Here is a 26452-nt window from a genome sequence, read left to right as displayed (position 1 = left end):
CGATCCACCGCAGTGCAGCCAGATCCCCGCGGGCAAATTATAACTACTGCAAGTCAGAACGCCCTAAACCAAAGCGGCTCAGCTCGAATCCCAAGTCGCCCTCACTGGGCTTCCTGTATTTTAGCTTCTTTCACTGGTTTCCAAATCAACGTAGCTTCCAAGACCATGTCTAAGAAGCTGATTAAAGCATCTCGTCTGGTAGGGAAGGAATGGATAACAGCATGTTTGAAGAGCGATAGACACATCTACGAAAACCTAATCACTGTGAGACATCTGAGGTTTTCCGAAAACCTCTCTCTGTGTTTTCGTGTCCATTTATTTTCTCATGTGTTTGTGTGTGTCAGTGTAAGCTATCCCGAGCAGGGGAAAGCCAAGTGCGGTTGCTATTTGTGTAAACAGTGAATAGCTGTTCAGGCCTTTGATTTTACACACTAACGCCACGGGCCCTCTGTATAATGTTTTATAACAGTTAATTACAAAGGGAGCCTTCTCCGTTCCAGACTCGATCTATAATCCAGATATAAACAGAAAGACGAGCCTCACCACAGAGCCTAAACAAGGTGCTGAAGACACTGATGCATTGTCCAATTACATTTTTTCCGACCTCATTATTTATTCAGGGAAGAGCTTGCTGAGCAGCCATGGTCTTTTTCCACCCAACACCCAGGTTAACATCCACAGTATTAAATAGAGACTAGTATTTACCACACCTGTGTGGTAAATACTAGCCCTTCAGGGACTAGTATTTCCCCTTCAGGGACATTTGACTCCACACATTTGCACAATAGGTGTGTAGAAAAGATGTAGAGTTCAACTCATGCGATTCATATGTGATTCAAGTATTTATTTACTTTTTCCACACTCGAAATAAATAAATAGGGAGATGGATATAAATGGAACATCTAGATCATGTGAGCTACATGAAGCAACCCTGAATTGGACAAATGGAAGACGTTGGATGGATTGATGGTTGTTGAAGAATGAAAGTACAAAAACACCTACGTACATGTTGTTTTTACCTGGTTGGACCCCATTATAACCGTCCTTTCAAAACAGCTTTAATTCTTGGTGGCACAGATTCAGCAAGGTGCTGAAAAAATCCCCAGAGATTTTATTCATACTGGCGTGATAGCATGAAGCAGTTGGTGCAGATTTTTCTCCCCTTCCACCGCATGCCAAATTGGACTGAGGCCTGACAGTGTTGTGTGTCAAAATCCCAGTATATCAGCAGTTTCAGCACCAACAACCATGCCACAAGTCTTCATTCAGCTTTCTTTTCCATTCCGATGCTTGGTTTGAATTTCAGCAGTTCATCTTGACCATGTCTGCATGGCTAAAGGGTTACTGTCATGTCATTAGCTGATTAGTTATTTGTTAATGACCGGTTAAGCAAGTGTACATAATAAAGTGGGAAGTGAGTTTTATATAAATTTGAAAGCATCCAATAAGAGAACAAGACTGATCCTATCCATACTAACTATTTTGGCACCGTTATAAAAACCAAGCTAACACTGCTTTCTGTTTTCAGGACATCTCACTCGAAATCCCAAATGTAAATCCACACAGTGGTGCTAGGAGATTGTCAAATACATAAGGTAACATAATCCAACATCTGCATATTATTGCATGGTAATCCATCTAATAGGTGTTGAGATTTTTTAATTTGAACCAATGTGGTAAACCATCCCTCAGACTCAAACAGCAGCTCTGGAGTCATTCTGTAAACTAAAATTAGGATTGTATCCTCATATGATCAGAAAGTATGACTGTACAAACACTACAAGGTAAAGAACATGGACATATTTACAATATTGTGTCTTCAGCCACTTCAAATTTCTTTATGTATTGCTAGCAAAATTGGAAATAGGTGCAGGGATATATTAAAACATGTGCAAACCTACATGGAAATAAAGTATAGAAAGCAAAAACAGAGTTTGTACAATTGTAGTGTTAGAGTCAATATTTGGTATTTGGCCACCTTTATTTTTCATCACTGCCTGAAGTCCCTTTGGCATCTTTCTTATAATTTCTTTAAGTAGTCTTCAGGATAGTTTTCCTTGAAGGCCATTTAAACTTTTCATTTGATGTTGCTTCAACTAAATAAATGGGAACAATTGCTACAGGCTGCTAGCCCAAAGTTGCAATTTCAAATTGGTACCTTGCTAAGTTTTCGATTATGTTTTGACACAACACTGATTCATCATTTGAGTAAGGTGCCTTTTTATGCTTGAACAAGCCATAGGTCAGCACTCAGTTGCTTGAACTGGTCAGGTGCACGGACTAGACTGTGAAAAAGCAGCCAATGTCCAAACAACTGTGAAAAAGCACCGAGAGTCGTTGCTCAAGACCACTTTAATAAACATCACAAGAAAGTCTGGCTCCTAGAAGAAAATTCTAAAGAAATTAGGAGTGGCTCAAAACCTTTGCAATGTACATTTTCAGTTTTTCGTAGGCAGAAACACACGTGCTTGGACAATGAAACATATAAACCACAAACTGATGATAGGATGGAGTGGGCTCGTTTTGATGTCTTCTCTCTGATCTCTTGACTAATACTGTGTCAGAACATCAGTACAATGACACAGACACGTTCCGGGATTTAAGGGCTGTGGTTTAACACAAACATAGAATTATCAGGAAAGGGAGAGTTTTCAGTTAAGGAAGAATGTTAAAAAATGTTGAGTCAACTCTGAATATCTCTAATAAGTTGTTCAATCTGGCAAAACAGCTGGATTTTTTTTTAACCATATTCATCAAAACATCCAAAGTTCTCAGTATTTCCACAGACCCCGCAAACTCTCCCAGTTCCACTTTCCAACGTGATGACTCGTCTTCACTCTTATCTGCTTTAACTTTTCCGTGATGATTTTTATTCATTAGTGGGACACATGGCAGTGAAGATAACTGTCCGACCAATGAACACAGAACATGAACACAGCTCAAAAAGGCTGTGACACGAATTAGCACACACTTTCTTTACTCCAGAATATGACAAGCGGCCTCGTCCTAGTTTCATCTGAGGATTAAACTTTGGTGTAGGGCTTTGATAATGAAAGAAACCTTTAAGCCTTGAGGATATAAGCTCGAGTGTTTCCCCATAAGAAGTCTGTGATGATGGGTTTGTGCTGAGTTGTGGGGTTAAAGGGATGAGAATCTCAATGGTCTTTGTTGGAGCATATTATGGAAAGGAAAGGATTTGAGGATGATGAGAAGGGGGAGGGGAAATCCTGATGACACTTTAGATTTTAGGGTTTTGTTTCCATTAGCTGCTCAGGGTGCTGAGTGAAGAGGAGATGAGCTGCTAGCAGCATGAGGTCACAGCTGTTGTATCCTGATTAGGGATGCCCCTAAACTAGTTTTTATTTAATCACTCTCTTCCTGGTTTGACAGGAATAATAAATGCTTTGACAGAATCAGGAGGTCTAACATGACCAATAACTTTTTGCTGCTCTAAACCTGCAAATTTAGTTGATAATGTACCTTTTTGTTACCAGCCCATTATACATATTACATTGCATAAATTCATAATTGTCATGTTATTGTGTAAAATGTAAAAGAATCCAAAGTGCAATGATGTGCAAAAGTACATAACAAATTTTTGAGAGTCAGAAAAAAAGGTGACTGGTTGGATATGCCCAGTAAAGTTCATGAGCTGTATTGTATCACTTGAATACAACTGTTTGCAAATGTATGTATGTGTTAGACACTATGTATGTTTGCAATAGATTAAAGATGCCCAACAACGAATCAGACGGCACTTGTGCATCTGGAGAGAGAGCTCTAAGTCTCAGTTTTTCAATATGTCTGTGCAGCAGGTGAAATACACACGCATTCGTCAGCAAGGGCTGCAAGCTGCCGATTCACATGTTGGGCTCTCTCCATTGGTGTGCACTCGTGATTTCATTATCACAGTAGAGCTGTGTAATGATCTCTTACTGACAGGGAGCCAAAATGGCCACCAGAGGCTGAAGCTGACTGAGATCTGTGGCAGCCAGTGGCCCGTGACCACACTGGGAATGAACAGCAAGTGAGGGCAAACTGAGGCACTGCATCAGGATACAATGGAGAAAGAAGGCCCTCTTGGTCATCATGTTACTGCTGCTCGCTGACTGCAACAATAGAGCCTTCTGTCAGAGAGAAGGAACCTAGCAGAGCGCTAAGAGAAGAAGGATGTAAGAACAAACATGAGGGATTAATTTGAGCTGGTGTGCATTTAAAAAAAACGGGAAAAAATTAAGGAGGCTTCTCTGAAAACAAAATCAAAATCACAGTTTTTTTCCATCCAGCATAGCAAAACTTTGGTAGTATGGTCGAAACTGCCTGAATGCTAAGCTTGATTAATATAGCCATCAGTATGAGGGTTTATTGGGTGCCAAAACCATGAATGAAGCTTTATAATACTAGGAGGAAGAAGGTTTCTTCTGTGGTTTTGTATCACAGTATTAATATAAACAGTAACGGGGTAAACAGTACAAATGGGGAATTCAGTGTCTGCCGTTTACAGATGATCCAGCTGTTATTTTACTGCCTGCCTGGCTACCCACTCAGTCTGGTATCATTTAAATAAATGGGGAGGCTGCACTTTTAAGCACACAGACAGTGGGTCTAAGGCAAAGTGTATAAAACATGGATGTGTCACTGGTTTGGTTTGTGGACTACTGTTTTGGAGCCTCTATGGCCTTTTAAGAGACAAGTAACCAAACACTGGAGTGACCATATAAGCTGTGAGCTAATGCTAGCTAGGTTAAACAGGATGATGCAGTGGAAACAGACACTGGCTAATTATGTGCTAGCATATAAAAAAATCTCTCTCTCTAGATATTTATCTCACTGCGACTGTAACCAGGGTTTAGACATTAGAATTTCTCTCCTAATGAGTCATATTTAAGGTGTAGCATCTGTGCTCCACTGACCAGCAGAAAAGGCTACACTTCTGAAGAGACCAGGTGCCAAAGAATCAAAACCAGACATTTTGGAAAACTGTGAACCACTTCACTTTGAAAAAATTTCCTCTTTTACAAGAGCAACTTTGTGTCAATAAATATGGAAGATGAGTGTTGTTTATATAAAACTGAAATAAGACAACAAAATAGAGAATTATTCCTAAACAAAGTTGCTTACTCAATGGCTTTGACCCTTTGAATATTTTTACTCTGGGTTCATTTTTCAGTCTCATTGCTTATCACTTGGTCTGAACATAGTCTACAATCGCAGTCTTTGTTTCTCTGCTAATGCCAAATATAGAATTCTTGCACATACTTCAACTGATTTTTACTGAAAAGCCAGTGCAGTGATTAGTGACTTTGAAAAATAAAAGCTAAAGCTTTCATTAAACTGCCTGTTTGAATAACTCTTGAATTGAGATAAAACCTAGAAAATTATTTTTGTAAACACTTCACTGAATGCAACTTAGATACTTATCTTATCTATAATAACGCAAAAATGACTCCCAGATATAGATGCTGGTGTTGCACTGCGCTCTGCTATAAGGCCCAGAAAAGTTTAATACAAGAGTTCAACATGCAGGAAAGGAACCGACATCAATCCCATCACTCCTCACAAAACTCCTGACCTGGTGACATCACTTTCCCAGAGGGCAGAATGGACTCAGAGGTCCTGGAGGGTGGAGGGTTTGGGCAGTGAAGGTGTCAATCTGTCTGTCAATTAGGAGTATAGGAGGCAATATGTCTGCTTAAGCCTGACATGAACCCAGTGGTTTTTCGGCAGACGCATACATACAAACAAACAGAGCTCAGGGGTCACAGAGTCGAATTTGCTGCCTGGGGAGGAGAAGGCTGGAGGGTTTTCGCTTGAATAGCCACTTGAACGCCTTAGCAAAAACTATAACCCAAAGCAAAGGAAAGTAAAGGGAAAAAGTGTGATAAAGAACATTAAAAGGAGGGTCAAAGATTAATAAAATACAAAATACAAAGAACCTGGCAGCTTTGATATCTGAAAAATAGAAATGTTGATAATTTTCAGAACATCTAAAGTCGTTTAAGCAGGAAGGACCAGCAAAATGGGAAAAACAGCCTTATAATGTTTGACTTCCATGTAACAAAAATTTAGGGCTCTGAATTCCAAACTGTCAGTTGAGTATAACAAATACATCAGTTCGTAATTTATTTTCGTAAGAAGTCTTCTCCCCCCGGAGAGCTATTACAAATTTTATTCTTGTTTTCCATATCTCTGTTGCAAAAAGATTCCTGACTTTATTTTTTTTCTTAATAGCATTCCTTGAATTGACTCCAGGCTGCCGGCAAACATCCGTGTGGAAACAATAATGACGAGAGAAGTAAGGAAAGCAGAAAATAAAGAAGAGTGGAACAAGACTGCCAGGAGCAAACCTGCTTCTACCCCCCCCCGGACACACAGATATATACTCACACACTTTTGTGCATGATTTACGACAGCTTATAGCCTAGATCACAGATCCCAATCTGAACACACAAAGACAGACACTTAAAAAAGACAGGAGGACACATGTTTTGGCTAACTGGCTACTGACGGTGCTTAAGGAACAAGAATGTGCATGTTTGAACACAAGCACGGCTTCCTGAGGAAACTGAAATAATCCTTGATGAGAGCGAGTAAGAATCACAAAAGACACGGAGAAAGGTAACACTGTTGTACAGTGAAGCTCATAAATAATCCGTCTTTAAACACACTGGGGACTGTATGACAGAGAAAACAGACAAAAAGACTTATGTTCAGTTTAAGGACATCCACCTTAAACGACATTCCTGTAACTAAACAAAGCTTCTAATGAACTGCTGACAGTATGTACTGTATGCCTTTGTCCACTGGATACATTTTCTGCAATTCCCACGGAACAAATAGCATTACAAATGATAATACACTTTATTTATATAGCACCTTTAAAAGCAGTTTACAAAGTGATTTGACAAAAGTGCAAAGCACTTTAGAAAGGTAGAAAGGTTTCAGGTGAAAAGGAATGTGAAACTTAAAATTATATCTACTGCAATGTAAAAAAACCAAACAAACCCTAACATCATTAACCCTTTCAAAAAGACATTCAAAAACATATCACATGGCTCTTGGGATGCACTAGCGAAATGAAAATGTCAGGGAGCTATAACTGAGCCTGTGACTTTAAACACTGTTCTGGGGGTTAGAAAGATAGTCTAAGAAATAAATTTGAGAAAAGGGATACTCTTTAACTGCATGTTGATAACAGATGTCATAAAATACATGTAGATTTTTTCTTTCTTTTCTTTTACAGCCTCTTTTTAATTTACTGCTGGATATATTCAGTCCGGGTGCGGTGTTGAATTTGGCTCTTTGTCCTTGTAGGAGGTGATAGAGTGAACAAAGGTGTAGCATTTTGATTAACACTGAAGACCAGATCCTCTGTGCTAAAATTTGCAGTAAGAGCAGTTAAAAGGAAACAACAGTAAAAAGAGTCAGAAATCAATATGCAAAATACTGGATTTTGATCCCAGTCACTGAAAATATATCTTTGGTTCACTTTATAAATTCCTTTTTAGAATGAATAACAAGAAGAATTAACAATTATTACCCAATGTGATCGGGTGGAAACCCCTTTCCTTTGCTATACACATCAGGTGTATTGCTGTTTCTCGACACATTTTACATTCAGAGTATTCAGGCATTTTGTCTGGAGTTCCTGGGAACTACAGGCAAGTAGTAATCTGTTGATGAAACTGAAGCACACAACCAAACTTAAGGAATGCGAGTACAACAGAAAATATTTATTGGAATGCTCCAGAAATCACTGGCAGCTATAATAGTACAATATTCACCTGCTGTGTGACAACTGGTGTAATGCACAAATCAAATGGTTTTGCTGAAGGTATTTTAAGGGATATGACTTGTCTTCAAGGTCCAACCTTCCAATAATAAGATAAGTTAAGGCTCCTGCACTCGTAGAAACAAACACAACTATTCATTTGGTGAAAGCGCCAGGCAAACCCTCTCACAGCTGTCGTATATATTTACAATGTGCTTGATATATGTGTACGTATGTGCAACTTTGTGTATGTTCACAGAACCTTTTTGTGATGGAGGAAACATTATAGTATTTCAACAAACCAAAAGGTTTCTGTGCATGCATGAACCTCGCCGACTCACACGAACTGCTTATCAGCTGAAGCTGCATTATAACAAAGTCAAAGTCCCTCTAGAAGCAAGCCATCGCAAAACACCACTAGGCACATATTTGGGGAGTTATTCTGAAGCATTAGCTAAATTAACTTTAATTTGATTGTTTACTTAGACATGGAAATGGCATGTATGGAATCACAGGTCAAATCAGATGAAAACTGTTTAAAGTGTTTGCTGGCTTGGCTGCAAAAACAACCCTCCTTGCTGTTTGGGGGATTTCCCCATCAATTTAAAATAGGAATTCTTTGAGTTCTGTGTTTATACCAAGAGACATGAAGTCAAAATGATCTCCTAATAGCAAAGAATTTCACTTTAGCTCTTATTGAGGCGGTCGAGTCCTCAAGATTTTCTGATTAACAAATGCAACTTTTTTTTAGATTCTAACATTTTATTTAAAAAATGGATATCCTGTTATATCTCTGCTTTTCCACATATTACTACATAGTGTATATAAAAAAAAATCACTTAACACACTTAAAATAAATGTATTGAGTGGGTTAACTTTTGGAGGCTTTGTTTATTTTTATTTTTTTGGACTGACGATGATGTGAAAGTGTCAAAGTGTATCATTAGAATGTATCAAAGTGCTACAGAAAGCATTATCAGTGGTCAGACAAAGCAACGGCAATGGGGAAGGGTGAAATCAAAAAGTTATGCGATCCCAGTTGTAATGCTTTTGGCAAATTCATTTGTGACTCATAAGACTCAGTTATGAACATAGGTGTCTGTGTGTCATTTTGCACCACACAGACTAAGAGTTTTCATGCAAAGACTGGGTCAGTGCAGGAGCAGTGTAAAATCTAGGCATACAATATATCTCTTACAGTCTTTACAAAAACAGAGCTGAACACAGGCTGGAAAAAGAAACATAATTTAATCAATTTTGTCACCGGGCTCCAGCAGCCCAAATTTGCTCATACTTGACCTCACCCTATCCATGGATTTCACTTCCTGGCCCACCTAAGATAAGTTTGACATCATTTCACAGAAGTGAATGAATCTGATCAAAACAGAAAAACATACGTAATCTGGGCTCTCTGCCTCACACTGACACTAATAAAACTGTATAATTGGTCCACTGAGGTTGCGTTCATCTAGCTTTTCAAGAAAATCCAGAAAAGGAAACTTTATCAAAACCCTGAACGCCCTTCGGTCACATGCATGCAATTTGGTGGGCGCCAGGACTAATAAATGCTAAACTGATTGATAAATTGACCTGAACTGATGGAAGATAATAACACTCTCAGCGCAAACTGCATTGATCACATTAAGTTCTGCATGTCATCTGGTTTTCGCTGACAGGACAGCGATCTAAACTGCTAACAAAAGCCTCTATATAACCTCGAAATAGACACTACGTACACTGTGCCCGTTTGTTTCTGTCACACACCACCAAGGGCAAAGAAAGAGCACTTTCTCTGCAAACAGTTCCCTTTTTTTCCTGTGCAAAAGTGTATATATGTGTGTGTGTGTGTGTGTGTGTGTGTGTGTGTGTGTGTGTGTGTGTGTGTGTGTGTTCATGGGAGGTTTAGGGCAGAGTTCAGGGAAAACCCAAATACCCTGTGTAGACCTTCTAACCCTCAGGGAGAAACTGTGATTCACAAAATTTCTCTCTCTCTCTCTCTCACACACACACACACACACACACACACACACCTTAAAACACAGACTTTACCAGATCTGACCTTGACCAGACCTGCCAACTGGATCACCAACACACATACACAAGGAAACCTGGGAAACAGGAAACAGGAAGTGGGCCTTGTCCAAGCATGTGTGCGAAAGCTCCTTTAATAAAGAGTGGTGTATGAAAACTCATAATGTGTGTAAAGACAGACGTGTGTTGCGTCTAATGCCTAATAATGTAAATTGCTTTAATGGCTAAGGCCGTCTACAATTTATGGCAACCCCCCCCCCCCGTGTGTGTTGGGCAGCATTTAGCTGGGGCTTGTGGGAGGGAGGCTGTGGTGGGATCTCTGATTTCAAACAGCCGCTGGTGCTCTGGGACCAGGGCATGTCAAAAGGGCCTGTCCCCGATGAGCCATATTAGGGCCCTGATCCCCAATCAATCAGCACCACGCTAAAAAGAATCCCAAACAAGACGGCAATTAAGCCCCACCGAGGACTTAACTAAACACGTGAGAGAGATAGGCTTTGTAAGAGTAACTCTGTGGGCACTTCTTTGACTCGGTTTGTGAGTGTGCATTTTTGCACGCCTACTTGTGGGGAAAAAGGCCCCAATCTATGCAAAGTACAGAGGTTCAAAATGTCCCTGCAGAACAACCTTTGTTTTTCAAAGTGGAACAGTAAACATACTCATATTTGAACACTAAGCATCAGAGCGCCTACTGATTATGTTTTGATGACTAGACTAGAAGCTGAGTCTGATATGCAAATGCAGGTAAAAAGGAGACCTTTAATATGCTATAACTTGCTTTTTCACCTGGTGAAGTGACCATTGAACCTTTAACTATAATGCCCTTTTTTGAAAATTTCACCAGTGAATTATCAGAAAACACATAACCATTATCTGGACCAGTGTTTGCTAAAGTTATTCTCTTTTAGGGATCCCCGTGCCCTATGTTTCACACCCCTGCTCTATGTCATAGACACTAAACTGAATGATAGAGTTCATGATTTTAATGGTCAAAGTTTGTGAGAAATAAAAGCAGTTCTGAACAAATTTGGGATTTTGGTGTTGGTGTTTTTTAAGAGACCTAAAATGTGTTTGTGGCCTTGAAAAATTAACACAACCATCTGTATTTATAAAGCGTGGGAGCACAAATGCTGGATAAAAGGACACAATTTTTTTAGATGAGCTTAAAAGTTTAAGCTACTCCTTGAAGGCCTGTAACTTGGAAAAAATTAAACGAAACTAAATTCACTGTGTGCAAACACACACACGCACCCTCCTACACACACATACACATCAGCTTATTTTAATGGGGTCAGGCTGGAGGATTTGATTGGCTTTCATGGAATGACCCAAACATGGACAGAATACCTTTTTATAAATTTCGCCAAGAAAGTTTCCCCGCTTCATGTTCCACGTTTGGCAGATAAACATAAGCAATATGAGGACTGTCCACCAGCTACTGCTCTTACCCCAATTAAACTGCAAGCAGGTTGAGAAAACTCACAGAGCCATTTGCTGGCAAGTCTGAATGGCAAGAAAAAAGACTTTCAGTGTGACAGATGTGTTCCCCCTACTCCTAAAATTAAAACAGAGAGAAGAGCCCCATGTGTTAGTCTGAAGCGCTGAAGAAAATCAGCATGTGGTCGAGAAGAAATGCATCCAAAAATTGAGAGGGCCTGTCATCCCCTCAGTCTGAATGGGTGCGATGCTTGTGGTGTAGAGCAAATCATAATCAGTCCTGGCCAGCATCAGAGAACCGCAGCCGTGTTGACACTGGCACCGAGGTGCGAAGAAGTGAAACCAAAATCCAGGGTTTCTCAATACAGCACACAAGTTCACAGTCTCAGTAAGAGTCTATTGTGACCAAAAACAGCACATGCACTATGCTGCGGGCTGGGGGGTTTAATGGGCGAGTGGAGGAGAGGTTTTGAAATGGCGGGCCTGCATATCTCTCTGAACTAACGGGACACTTTTTTGCGCCTCGTTTCAGAGTTAACATGCATTTGGGGTTTTGTTAATATCAAATAAGGCAACCGGTTAGCCAAACAGCATGTTCACCTTCTTCCTGAAGTTAAGAAATAACGTTTGTATGCTGAATGCGACTCTATCGCCAGGGGTTGCTAGCATAAGGACGTAAATAAAGGAAGCAGCTACCCTGGCTACCAACACCACAGATTCACACTTTATATGTTGATTGTGTTATCTGTAAAACAGCTAAAGTGATTTAAAAAACAAAACAAAACCCAGATTGTAGGGTTGCAGGAGGTTATGTGTGGTGCTTTCTGGGAGTCCTGAAGGCAGTTGATGCATTTCAGTGTTTTCAATGGATTAAACAAACAGTTTGGATTTGTTTACTTTGGACAGCAGCAGGCTGGCTCATTCCCTGTTCTCAGTTTTGATGCTAAGCTATGTTAACCAGCTGGTGCAGATTCACATTCAGCAGGCTGGTCTACTCATCGTAAGGCACCTTAGTAGCTGTGCAATAACAAGAGAGAGTTTTAAGGAAACTTGCCAATCTCATATGTGGAAAAATTTAATTACCCAGAGTTTCACTGGAAGGCAGCAGATAAAATATGAATGCACCACATAAAATACTACAGTCAGTGTAAAAAAAAAGAAGAAGCTAGTAACCACAAAGACAATAGGTGAGCCTAAACTCAAAAGAAATGCTTACTGAGAAGATAATACCCTACAGAAATGGCCCTATACTGATTAAACTATGTGACTGCGGTCTCTTGTTGCCTAAGAGCTGGAAGATCTTGAGAGGGAAATACAAGATACAGCCTTGAGCTGAAAATCTGTAATAGATTCCCTAAATAATTATTCAATTTAAAAGCTTAATTGTGGTTTAATTTTGCATGCTTTGCTGATCGTTGCCAGATTAAAAACCCCTCGACGGCATCTCTTTATCCTCCCCCCTGCTTGCAGAACACACCTAGAAGGCAGTGCCGTACATCAAGTGTGCAATTACAAGCCGTATTAATAAATCGGTGCCAATTACACAGATATTGCAAGCACAAACATTTCATAACAGCTGCTCTACATGAGGAAGAAAAGACTTTTCAGGGTCTCAGTCTGTTTTGATTACTGCAGGCGCACGAGCCTCGTCAAGCTACAGCGTCAACTTTGTGTGGCATCTTCAAGTCATTACACGTTATGAAAACGACTTCCTCAAACTAATTTGTCAATCAGCCCCGGCACCGTTCAGGGCGGGACACGCACACGCCACGGTCCCGTCTATACAAAGTCAAATTGCTCCTGGATTTTGTTTTTTGTTTTTTTTTAACCCTTTGATGCTTTGAGTGTACAACAGGATTGCCAGCAGGCTAAAAGGCGGAGCACGCCTCCGGGCCGTTGTCTCCTCAGCTCCAAGGTCGATTTAATCTAGTGTGTTGACAGCTGGCTAATTACAGAGCCTTATACAGTGTGTTGGTTGGTTTCTTGCCACACAGCCACATGCACACTGAGATACAGAGGACATATGTATATATACACACACACACACACACACACACACACACGAAAAGTTAAGACTGAATGTGTGTTTACACTATATTACAGTTAAACACACCTGATTGGAGCAATCACTCCAAGTCATCAAGTTACATGTAAACGAGAGATCGACTGGCAAATTAATCGCAACACACACACACGCACACACACACACACACACACACACACACACACACACACACATATATATATATACATATACACACTCACTACAACACAAAATATTGATACAATAAAGACTTTCAGCTCTTGATGGACACTAATGATGAGTAAACCAGCACAGCGCGTCCTTCATCGAGCGCGTTCAACCGTTCACTTCCTAAAAAGGGGGATACGTCGAAGCGAGTGAAAGGAAGATTAAGTGTAAGCAATGAGCAGAAAGGTTAGAGCTCTGACCAAATAAAAAAAAAAGGAGCCAGAGAAAACAGAGCTGAGAGAATCTGTTCTCTGTTAAACCTGTCTCTCTTTTATTCTTCGGCACAGAGTGGACTGAGGAGAAAGGAGGCACAGGAGAGGGAAAGGAGGAAAAAAGAAAAAAAGAAAACAGCCATTTTTGTGATTTTCTTAACTTTTTTTTTTTTTTACCAGCGCCGAGAGAAAAGCAGCGGGGGAAAGTTTTGCGAAATTTAAACAGCCTCGACAGCCGGGGTGCGGTGTTATTAATCTTTTCAAACAGCGAGAAAACCCCTGTATTATAAACACAGACAGAGACTCGGGGATCGGCGGCTGTGTTACGTAAAGTGTGTTTATTGCTTCTGTCAGATTAAAAACGTGTATATCCAGTAAGTCAACATCTTTTTTTTGAGGGGGGAAACATATATAAGCTGCTGTTTCTGAAAATCTGAAAAGGAACTAGGAAATAACCAATCTGTACGAAGATGGAAAACACATCCCAGCAGACACAAAACACCGCCGGCATTTAACTTACGTTAGTTGTGTTTCTTGTCATCTAGTAAACGTATGATCAATATTATTTTCGCTCTGCTTTTGGTCTCCACCACTATTGAGGAAAAATATCTGGCCTGCTAGTTGCTAATCACACCTGTGTGCCTTTCACCTCCATGCAGAAACTGTATTGTGGGTTTTGGGTCAAAGCTCTGCAGAACTAAAAGGAAATGTAGAGTTGGGTGATACCTCTGTGGGTTTGGCACCAACACAAAAATCTTTCAGGTTTTATATTTTACAGCTGCTTTAACCATATGAATGATGCAAACTTCCAAGTCATGCATTCAGTGCCTCCCTTTAGTGTTTTAACATTATAATTCAAGTAAAAAAAGGCATTTAAAGATCAGGTTCAGCCTAATGTGAGTCTCGTTCGAATGCAGACAGAAAAAGAGAGTAAATAACTGCATCTTCCACTGTTTTAGGCTGCTTTATCGCAGCGTGGGGACTCTAGATGCTAGCTTTTGTTGGGAGTATTTAACTGCCTCTGATGTGAGCTTACATCTGAATCTCACGCCGGCTCACGCGGCTAATCACACCTGAGCGCCCCCGACCCCGACCGGACTCCGGCATCAAAGAAAAACATGCAACTCCCAAATGTTAATGGTGCCATCATCCTCCTACTCTGCTAGCAGTATTTGTCTTTCACTCCCTTCACCCCACTCGCCGTGCATAGGCAGAAAAAAAGGGAATGAATAAAGTTGGGGCGCTCTAATTTTGGCAGGCGAGACTTTTCCCCCCTCTCCCTGTGTTTGTGCAGGCTCTGTGAAAACATCTCCAAGGTGGAGAGAAGATGGAGGAGAATGTCAAGCAGGAGCCCTGACACACTAATCTGCTTCTTAATTATGGTAACTGCTGATATAATAATGGACTGTGGACTGAATCAGCGCTTTAGATTTGATGCGAGTCAAAAGTAAGTCACAGCAATTAGGCGTTGAAGCTTAACTTGGACAGATGACAGGTGGACCTGAAGGCATATTTTCAGATATTAGAGGAAAATACACCATGCATGGCTGTAAATATAAAGCTACAATGTCTGTACAAGTGAAATGGCTTCGATCAAAGGCTGGAAACACGGACATAGGAAGCCTCAAAAATAACACTTTCAGCTTATCACTATAAAACAATTAAAAATACAGTTCATATTGTTGTGTTGGACAATAGCAAAGGATTTTTGGTCTGCACTCGGACAAGTTAGGCCCACACTTGTCTGTTGCAACCACAGGAGTCGCCCCCTGCTGGCCACCTGCACTGGCTGCATTGGCCGCAAGCTACGTCGACGTTTTACATCTAATTTCTAAAATTTAGAGGAGCGGCACTTGCTTGCTTCGCTGGTGTATGAAAACACAACTGATTCGTGCAACATATCCATCACATAAGACAAAATAACATTACAGGCACTACCGACGAACACTAATTTACAGTAAGTTAATATTAAAAATGTACATATAGACTGTGGTGGGGTGTGGTATGTGGCTCAGCTGTAGGGGAGGGGTGGTGTCAGGGGAAGGCTGACCGACACAGCTGATTTTCATCGTATAATTATGCCTTCCCTATTTGAGTGGGATGCCGGGACCTGACAGGAGAGCTGTGTGTACTACACTGGAGAGAGGCGGCTGTAAAGCTGCCTAACCGGAGTGGCTGCAAAGCAGTGTGCCGTGGGTCCTTGACATCATGTACACATAACTCATCTCATCCAACTCTTAGCAAAAGTATCCTAAAATGACAAAATTTGCGATTAAGAGGGTTGCAATACTGGTATAATGTTTCGGCTGTAACCTGAAAATTAAAAAAAATTTCAGGTTTCCACTGTTCAATACCTGGAACAACAGAAACAGAAAGAATAAGTAAACAGACATGCCACGCATAGCCACATATCCATATTTAATTATTGACCATCTATTGGTGCTGCTCATTTTTAGCTGTTGGCATCTGGAAAGACAGAAGCCCTGAAATATCTTCATTTCACCAAACCTTTAACATTCCAAAATGCCATGCTTTAAACTTTAAGATGTCTCTTTCCCTCTCTCAATCATCTACGTGTCTTTCCCCCCCTAATTTCAGACCTGCTTTACTGCACTTCCTTCCTCTGGTCTCAGGCAGCTCCATTCAACACAAACTGCTTGGATTGTGAGCTGAAACCTCGAGGCTGTCCGCACTAAAAACCAAACCCTCGGGACACACACTGTAATCCTTTGCACACCACAGAGTGTATACTTTTTAGTTCGGCTCAGAGGGGATGGAAATCTCAGCCCAGGCTGAAGCAAAGACAGCACAGAGGACCTGAAGTTTGCGTTCAGGTTCAACAAGGTGGGTGGCGAGAAATTTTCCCCAAAATTTATGAGCAATACTTGTGGATAATTCTTCCCTAGAACACCGCTGTCACTTTCAGCTTCTTGGGAGCAGGAGGTGAAAGAAAAAAAAAAAAAAACAGTGCAGGGTAAATGAATACAATTCACACAAACTGACAAGCTTCTAAACCAGATGTCTTTCAGAAAACTCTAAAGGAGCAGACGGTTTGATTGTTGAACAGCTGTGGTATGAGGTAAGTGGCCAAAGGTCACCAAGTGTCATCATTAGGTGAACTTGTCTTCTTGATGGCTGCCACCCTAACTTTACAGCTAATAAGCTGGCCGTGACACTAATGATGAGCAGCAGCCCGCCGCCACCGCACCTCCACTGTTGTCAAAGGAGGCACCTGTCTATTTAAATGAAGGCTGTAATGACTGTAATGACTCGAGCTCGCGCTGCTTCCGCTTGACTGCAACCCTTTCCTTTAAAAGTCGACAGAAAAGAAAACAAGGTGAGGAGAAGGTAATTTCTTCCACACCCATGGCGTACAATGTGTCTAGTTTGTTAAAGGGCTATCTCGATGAGCTTTTCAAGGCTCAGGCTGATCACTGTGTTCTGCTGGATCAAAGTTTTCTTTGTGCCAACTTTTATCACTAGTATAAAGCCTTTGAAAGCAGTTTATAAACGTTAACAAACATTACTATAAAATGATGTGTGACTATGATGCAAGAGCAGAAACCTCATGGTTTAAAATGATACTTTGACAATGAAAATAAATCTTTTATAGATAGCATATGGATGTATTTTAACTAGAATGAAAATTGTGGTTTTGTGTGACAACTGGAATGTTTGGCAATGTCCCAGTTATAATAACATACACCTGTTCGAGTGCTAGTTTCAAACCAAGCATCCAAAAGGAGAAGAACGGTGACTTGAACATGGCATTATTGAAAGAGTTGATCAGCTGGTGTTTTTGCACGCAACCATCTCTAGTGTTTACAGAGAATGGTCTGAAAATGACACACAAAAAAAGAAAATGCCTTATTGGTGTTAGAGGGCAGTGGAGAATGAGCTAATGGGAAGGGAGAAGTAACACAAATAAGAAAAGATAGTTACTTTGTGACTATAAGGTGACAATCAACCGACAACAAGGAATAAAAGTAGGTAGTAAAAAATAAAAAGAACTATTTAAACAAAACACCTGTTATACCCAAGATATGCAGAAGAGCATCTCTGATCACACAACACAAACCTTGAAGGGCTACAGCAGCAGAAGACCACAAAAGGTGCCACTGCTGTCAGCTAAAATCACAACTCACCAAAATGGGACGACAGGAGATTGGAAAAACGTTTGAAGGTCTGATGAGTCGCAATTTCTAACTACAACGCTCAGACTGCATGGTCAGAATTTTCTATCCTGCCTTGTACTAATGGTTCAAACTGCTGGTGGTGTTACGGTTTTTCTTGGCACAAATTGGGTACCTTACCACCAATTAAGTATTGTTTAAATATCTCAGCCTGCCTTAGTTTTCCCCTCATAGCATAGTTTTAGGAAGGCCATGGAAACATTCCTCAGAGATTTTTGTCCATATTGACGTGATAGCATCGTATAATCGACCATACTTTGCTCATCAAGAATTAAAGCAGTTCTGAAAGCAAAAGAGAGTCCGATCAAACACTAGTAAGGTGTATCTAATGAAGTGGCTGGTGAGTGAATGTCAGTATGTAGCAGCAGGAGGCTAAAATCACTTCCTCCTGCTTGAAATCTCATTCAATTTTCCATTTCAGTTTATTTCCAGCATGACCGTACTGCGAAGCCAAAAGTCTCTTTGAAATTTCTTCTTTTTATTGATGTTTCCCTTGAGAAAGTGCATTGTGATTCTTTTGTGAACCAACTGCATCATCTGTGAAAGCTGTAATTTGGCTGCACAGGAAGACATCAAAAAAACATGTAAACAAAAAGAAACGGCAGAAACAGATGTTTTAAGAGGGAGCGGGGCGCGTGTGCACGAGGCCGCGCACGAGGCCGCGCATGAGGCCGCGCTCATGCCAGCGTGTGACTGGATATAGTAAGTGTCTGACATGCGCTTTGTGCCAGCAGTTTTGATTCACAGGACGCCGCATGGAACATGGCAGCGAGCCTCGCCATAATGTCATTGGGGAAAATCATCCAGCTTCGTCTCTTTTGATCCTGCAAGAATCAAACGAACTGAAAAAAACTTCATAGAGGTTTTATCCAATAACCGGGGAGACGTTAAAACAAAACGAAGGAAGCATGCCAGACACAAAGAAAATTTTGATTTGGGCAGAGTTAGAGTGCCAAGAACATGAAAATGTTTTACGGAACGTATTTTGATGCTGTCTAAAAGAATTTTGTAGAACTTGGTTTTTATTTGCCACTTAAGGCCTCCTTTAATTTTATTTGCATGTTCATATTAGAGGATTGGCATTGTGGGTGCTTTTGCTGCTGGTATCGAATTAGGTGACTTTAAAGTATCATTTAACAAAAACCACTTACAAAATATGCAAGTCTTTTTAGACAGCATTATTTAAGGGAGAGTTCAAGTAATCGACTAAGGTCACCAGAAGACAGAATTCATTCACGCTTTATACTCCTGGATCTGCTCTTTTCTGAACTCAGCTGTTTCTGTCAAATTTTAAGGCCCACTTACAGGGCAGAATCACTGTAATCAGAAGTTAGTGAAGGTGGGCTCTGATTATGCAGCTACCTTTGGAAACTATTCTAATAGTTGTCAAACACCATTGTTATTGATGTATATACTTAGGGGGGAGGTTGTCAAACGTCGTCTTTCTAACTTAATTATAGACTAGAAATCAGATCAATGCTTTCAATGCATTTTGTCTGTCAACACAAAAAAACTGCAGGTCCAATTTCATGAAACTGGTGGAGTGATGTACTGTGGGCATTCTGTTATGGATCTGGATCATTTTTATTCGCTTTCCTCTAAAACTGAATGAATGGCACAAGTTTCGCATTTGTTAACATTATGAACCAAACCCTGTTTGCTGATTAAAGTTGTTGTGTGTGTAAGTAAAGTAACCCAATTTCTCCAATATGAGCATCAGTGTATTAGATGCTATATAGAGACAAAGCACTGTGTGCGTCAGTGTCTGCTTTGGGCCCCAAACTGTACGTGCATGTGTGTGCCCAACAGTCCACATTCCAAACCGTGGACTGAAATATTCAAATATGGACCATGTGCGTGTCTACAGTTGGGTGGAAAAGCTTTCTAGAACAAGAGAGATCTGAGCTTTAAAGGCTCATATTAAATATTCATTTAGTTCCCCATGAGACCTGTACCAATAAAATGGAAAATTACAGACCAGGCCTTGTTATAAAGTGAGTGATTACTCAATGAATATGCTTTATAGGACGTCTTAGGGTAGCTCTTTGCAAACCAGCATTGAATTGCTGTAGCTGGACATACAAATCATCGCTGTGTTTTCCACTTTCAAAACTGCATGTGCAGACTTCGGTATAAAGTAGGAATGCTCCATACACTAATATGTGTCTTTAGTTAAACAAAATTACAGTGTATATTATCTCTTTGGTTCATTAGACCTGCAAGTTGCATGTTTTACTAACCTAAACCGACGAGGTGCTTGTGACCCATGCAAGCAGGTCTTTCTTTAGTTTTAAAGCTCCAGTAATATGTAAAATGCAATTCTCTCATAATCTGCAATTTGTGTGTGGGATCTGCTCACAAACTAACTTATCTGAAGCTGTCCCTTGTATTGTGGTAATGAATAGACTGACAGAGAGAAAAATGGTTAGAGGAAAAGCGACTTACGTGGGCTCTTTTGGCAGAGACGTAGGGAGCGGATCTGGATCTGGAAAAGAAGACAAGGGGATTTTTTTACTACAGGATAAACAATATTGTTCCCAGATTTTTCTCTGTGCAAGCTGCCAGCTACAAGAAGAATCAGCTGAGATGAGTGCTGCTATGAGGAGCCAGATCTCTAGGAAAAGAAATAGAAATAGGTGGGGGGGGAAATGGATGGCAGTAAGTTTTTAAATGTTTGGCTGTTTTATCAGTTTGAGATGCACAGATGCTTAGATGCTACTGGTAACAAAGTCTTCTCACCGAACTTGACAAACAGCACGCCCGTGGTGGAAACAGAGCCCTGGATGTTGGTGGCCACACACTGGAAGTATCCCGTGTCAGTAGTGTCCAGGCTGCGGATGCGGAGGCGTGATCCAAACAGCGTGGACCTGTAGGAGACCCGCCGCGGCTCCTGTACCACAGGAGCGTCGTTCTTAAGCCAGCGCACAGTGGGTGGCGGGTTTCCGGAGACACGACACAAAAGCTCGGCCGTGTGGCCCACGGAGGTGGTTATGTTGTTCATGGGAGCGTCAAGGCGGATGAAGTGAGGTCCTGGTAGGCAGTGTAGGTAGGATAAAAGAAAAGAATACGAGAGAGAGAAAGAAGAGACAGATGGTGATCATGTGGAGGTGACTAGAAGAAAAATGCCCTTTGCATGCATTCTTTACAGATTATCAAATGTATGTATTTTCAACGTATTAATTTAGTTTTTTTTGTTCTTTTTAAATGTACTTAAAGATGTTTGTAGTGCAGTAAAAACATCTGCAAAGTGCAGGTTTTTTTATTTTTTGCCCTGTTGAAGCCAATTTATTATACCTGATACACACACACATACACACACACATATATATATATGTATGTGTACATATATATATGTATGTATATGTATGTACGAACAAGACCATGAATGAAGAAAATCAAGAAAATTGTACTACACAGCCCAAGAACGATGACATAAATCAAACAACACTTACTATACTACCTCAGAGCCAGATATTAAATAAAACATGCTGCTGTGTGAAAAAGAAATGCGGTAAAACAAACTCCGTGTTTTCAGACACACATATTCAGAGCCTGGTTTCACAAGTTATTTTGTGGTTGCCACTGTTGTGACACCTAATTTCTCTTTTCATCATGGCTGTATGATGCCAGAGGGTTTCCCCCTCAGATTTATGTGTATGAGCTCATGAGGCAATATCACCTGCGTTGCGGTCTTCGAAAAAAAGAAGAATCAAATTTAAAATGACTGGTTCCCAGTGTTTCGTGCCTGTTTTCAAACAGTCAAAACAAACAGCTCTTGATTACTGTTATGAATGAGAGGAATGATTACAGCAAGCAAAAAGTGCCTCGCCATCGAAACCAATTCATGAAGGGTAACGCTATTAGAACACACTGCAATACAAAGATGAACTAAATCGTGATTCAATCCAGAACCGTATTTTTCCCCTTAAGTTGGTCAGTAAAAAAAAAAAAAACTATCTGGAGGGCCACCTAAGAGTTTAATGTGCAGGAAAAACATTGGTCTTAATGTCATGAAAAACCTCTGGAAAGTTCTCTCAACCCCAAAACCTGTGTTAGGTATGCAGAAATGCTCCTGGTTACACAAACTGGCCAAGACAAACAAATGAGGAAAAGCACATACAGGAGAATCTCAAATACCAGTCAAATGAAAAATGAATGTGTGTGAATAGAGAGGTTGATGGGTATAAATAGAGGCGCACACTTACTTGTGCGAGTCCACCAGCACTCAGATTTTTACTACTGTATTCCATGCAAGATTAACTTCAAGGTTTTCCAAGGAATGTTAACAGAAAAATGTTAGAGAGCGGTCAGAAAATTAACCGTATCAACATCTACATCTATGGAGGTGAACATGCTGATGATAGAAGAACTGCATAAAACAGTGCTCAATTCATATAACGGCCTTGTTTGAATAAACTTTACTTGGGTTGGAGTGCGGGCCAGCTTTCTTTCACTGTGAGCATCCCATGTTGTGGTTGGTGGAATGATTCATGCAGTGTCTGTACAAAAGTTGGAGGGGGCAGTCAGGCAGAAAAATGTGTAGTGTAACTCAGTAAAACGTGTACAATGTAAGACGAAAAACTGCAATCAAGCAAAAGGTGTCCACCTACATATTGAGCTTCATCGTGGGCAGTCTTTGTTTAAGGCTTTTGTAAAAGAAGAGAGAAGTCATCGGAAAAAATGGAACATGTGTGTACTTTATGTTCTTTGAGTGTATGGTGTAAAAACATGTGAAAAAGAAAAAACCTGAGCACATGGCCTCTATCTCTGTGCATGTGCTTGGCAGGTTGTAGAACACACACTCACAGCTTCTTCCATAAAGACTGAGGGCTTAACACAGCACTGTGGTACTAACAAGTACCACCCCACCACCATCTCCTCTCCCCATTTTTCACCAACCTTAATATGACCTCTTTTCTCCATGTGCTCTATACAGTCCTGTATCTCAACATTACAGCAGCGAGATCAAACCCTTCAGGAGGTCGATGCTTTTAAAGTCAGCTGGAACAATGACTGTAAACCTTCATCCAATTTTCCTTTTTATTTACTCCTCCACTCCACCGCTGATGTGTGCACTTCATTTCCACACATAAAAACTGGAAATGCTTTAGCATGACATCACGTAGACACAATGTATGTGTCACCGGGCTTTGCCGAAAGCTGTGAACCTGTTTCATATTTATCTATGACAACGACAAACACAAACAGAAAATATTCCCCGAGTGAAGCCGTCTCCGCGTGCCACTTGTTGGTTTTCATAACTTGTTTATCCAGCCGTTTTGCTACTTTGTGTTTTGTTTTACTTTTAAATTGAATTTGTCCAATCCGATTATGTTACCGTTTCTAACGATCTTAAAAGTCATGAGACGACCATAAACATACCGAGATCGGTGGCGAGATTACGTTCCGTGTCTGTTAAGTCCAGTTTCACGCACATTAGGCAATGATATTTTCTTATTTAACTTCACTGTGGAGCGCTGTGTATATTCAATTTGTCACATTAACCATCTCACGGCTGCAAAAGGTAAAAATGTGCTCTGACCTCAAGTGTGGTGCAATCTATCACTGCCGGTCAGTCAAAATGCACTGGAAGTCCAGAAATCAGTTAAAGAGAAGAAAACGCCCTGGAATTTGTTGCTGATTTGTTTCTCAAAAGTAATTATGAGTCTGAAAGCATTCATTAAAGCAGTTAGACAGCTTTTAAAATTAAGGAGTAATAACTACGCTATTGGCATAATGTGCCTATTTCCTGATACTTGGTTTGCTTCGGGCTCTGTTTCTCGCCGTAGTTTACATTTTACTGCAATTTTTATGATTTCTGTCTGTACTGAATGTTGGAATGTCAGTAATCTGGTACTTCAGGGATGTCAAATCCTGGGTCTCATACAACCCACTTAGATCTCAAGTGGGCCGGGCCACTCAAGTTTCCCCTTTCAGTCGGTGTGAACAAGTTTAACACCTCAGATATCTTAATATAAGACAAAGAAGTATAATTTTAACAGCTAGAAAATATTCTGGTAGCTCACTGCTCAGCTTTACTGTTGATTCAAAGAAAATGCCCAATATTTTTCCATTTTAATTTTAAATTGAACTTTTCTGTCATTTAATTTTTTATCTATAACTTTATTACTTAGTTGTTGTATGAATGCCCTTGGAGAGGAAATACTTTCAAATGTATGAAAACACAGTTAAAAGTCCAAAATTTATGCCCTCCTTCAAAATGTCCAAAGGTATCCATTGGGCCCGATCGGAGTCTTTGGTGGGCCGATTCTGGCACCCGGGCCTTATGCTTGGCAACCCTGTTTTAGTGAGTGGACTACGTCGTATTACTGCTTTTCCATTGACAAGAGGCTGGTGCCTAATGTACAACTGCTTCCATGAATTTTCATTAGTTGAGTTGATGGAAAATAAAAATGCTCTTTGGAGCGGTGTGCCTGCACACTTCATTAGCCGTTATAATAACTCATAATAAAGCAGCGGGGAGCAGAATGAAGAGCAAAAAAAGAAAAAGAGACAAGAGGAGAAGACAAAAGAAGAGAGGTCAAGAGGAAAAAAGAGAAGGAGGAGAAAGATGTCCTGCCAATGCCTGTGTAACAAAGCCACTCTGTATGTAATTGTCCCGTGGTGAGTGTTGTGGTATTTGGCACAAGGAGGATGCTGAAACTCAAACCCTTTCTGCGGACTGTTCCTTTAATGTGGCAGGGGAGCTAAATGGTGCCCTGTCATCAGCCTGCATTTTCCTTGCAGTAGTTTTTGCACAATCAAACGCTCACATGCAGGCACATATATGTAAACACCCGCACACCCACACAACCGCCAAGGAGACAAACTATACGTGCTCGAAAACTGCACACATTACTCAATACCTTATCACAACATTGTATTCTATATGGTTTCAGTGAACATACATACAGTAAGGGTGTGACCGTCGGGCTCCTGTCAACAAAGCGCAGGTTCAGAAACACGAGTGGCTGCAAAGCTAACTAAACATATTCAACAGATACACTGAGGGCCTTGCACTATAGTGCTTCCAGCTTCCAGCTGTGGGTAAAGGTGAAGTTAATTAAAGCTGGGTCACTATCCAGCAAAGCAACAGAGGAAAGGAAGTAAGTAAAGAAAAAAATGGGTACAAAATGAAACAAAGAAACAGAGGGCAATAATGAAAGAAAGCCTGGAGGGAAATGAGTTCAGTAAACTATCATCACCCCTGATTTCAGCCCAGTAATGAGCCTCTTTCAGCACGATAACTTCCTGCTACTGATGCATACTGATAGAGCCACGCTACCTGAATTGTGCCTGTTTGGTCAATCAAAACCATCCCCGCCTGCAGACAAAACAAGGGATGCAATCACCCTCCATCCATCAGATAAGAAACAGATGTAAGCACAGGAGGGCTGAGCACTAAATGACAAACACATACACAGATACTTTACGTTTATAGGTTTTCATATTTGATGATGTGGAAAAATAAAGCTCTCTGGATGATTTGTTTGGATCTCATTATATTTATGACTGTTTTTGAAAAATCCTTGATTGGTCAACATAATCATTATCTTCACTAAACTGCTCAGTCTTGTCCAGAAACTGGTGTGTGTCTGCTTTTGTGTACACAGAATTTTCTGTGGGAACGATGCTGTGGGAGAGTTGGAGTTTCAAGAGATGAATTAAGCAAACCAGACGAAATGAGAGAGCCAAACTAAGGTTCGAGTTAAATACAAACTTTAAGTTGAGCATTTTCCAGTCAGTGTGTCTTTGTGAGAGGCAGATTTTTGCTCTTTTAGCCAAAGATAAACTGTGGAGAGGGGGTGCAATTTAACTGATAAATATGGGCAACAACGTTGAGAAAGTACCCAGAAACGTATCGCATCCCACATACATCATACTTACTGATAAGTTTGTTGTCTTGCAAAAGCATTGGACTTGTCATTGAGCACATGAATCCAGGGCAGCAATTCACTAGCGTCTTTACCAGCACATGTCTAGAGACCAGTTTGTGACTGCCTGGAAATTCATTCTCAGGTGAAAAATGAGTATTCCCTTATTGGTTGTAAGTGATTGCTGAAGATTTCTTGCGGGAGGTTGCTTGCTGTTGCTAGGTGAAATTAGTTCCCAAGAGGTAGACGGTGCTGAAAGCGTTCTTGCGATGGCTTTGGTTGCTGGTAAATGACAGGGTCCTTGCAGTGGAACACAATGACTTGTCTGAAGTGATTGAATGACTTTGAAACTGCTGCTGCTTTTGAAGTCAAAATGGGAAAAGTGAAAGTTGTGCATTCTGATATGTGTTAGCTTCAGACGGGAAATGTTCTCCATTTCTGGTTTGCGATGCAGTTTTTCAAGTATTGCTTTAGTTCAGAGAGCAAAATGATTGTGTATGTAGACAAGTCAGCACCTTCCATGCTATCTGCAAGCAGCCAAAGCAATCATGTGGAGGTTTTTGGTGCAGCCCCTTCCTTGTGACCGACTTCCCCTAGCGACAGCAGGCAACCTCCAACAACCTTCAGCAACCATTTGTGGAATATAAATTTTTTCTTCCTAGTGGCCTAGTGTTGCCCGCAGG

At 40.7% G+C, this 26452-nt stretch overlaps 1 protein-coding gene across 2 annotated transcripts in view; it reads right to left on the bottom strand.

Moving 5' to 3' along the window:
• The window catches only part of ror1 (receptor tyrosine kinase-like orphan receptor 1), a 128211-nt gene that overhangs the window by 13123 nt on the left and 88636 nt on the right, over positions 1–26452 (bottom strand). For both annotated transcript variants that reach the window (XM_063460344.1, XM_063460345.1), the window contains 2 exons: positions 20635–20925; positions 20341–20380 (listed from right to left, as the gene is read on the bottom strand). In XM_063460344.1, the coding sequence (XP_063316414.1) occupies positions 20341–20380; positions 20635–20925 (331 nt within the window). The remainder of the gene's footprint in view (positions 1–20340; positions 20381–20634; positions 20926–26452) is intronic.

This window comes from Pelmatolapia mariae, linkage group LG17, assembly GCF_036321145.2.
Source record: "Pelmatolapia mariae isolate MD_Pm_ZW linkage group LG17, Pm_UMD_F_2, whole genome shotgun sequence".
Taxonomy (NCBI): domain Eukaryota; kingdom Metazoa; phylum Chordata; class Actinopteri; order Cichliformes; family Cichlidae; genus Pelmatolapia; species Pelmatolapia mariae.
The sequence above is the reverse complement of the archived record's forward strand: the minus strand, read 5'-3'. Positions and strand labels throughout refer to the sequence as shown.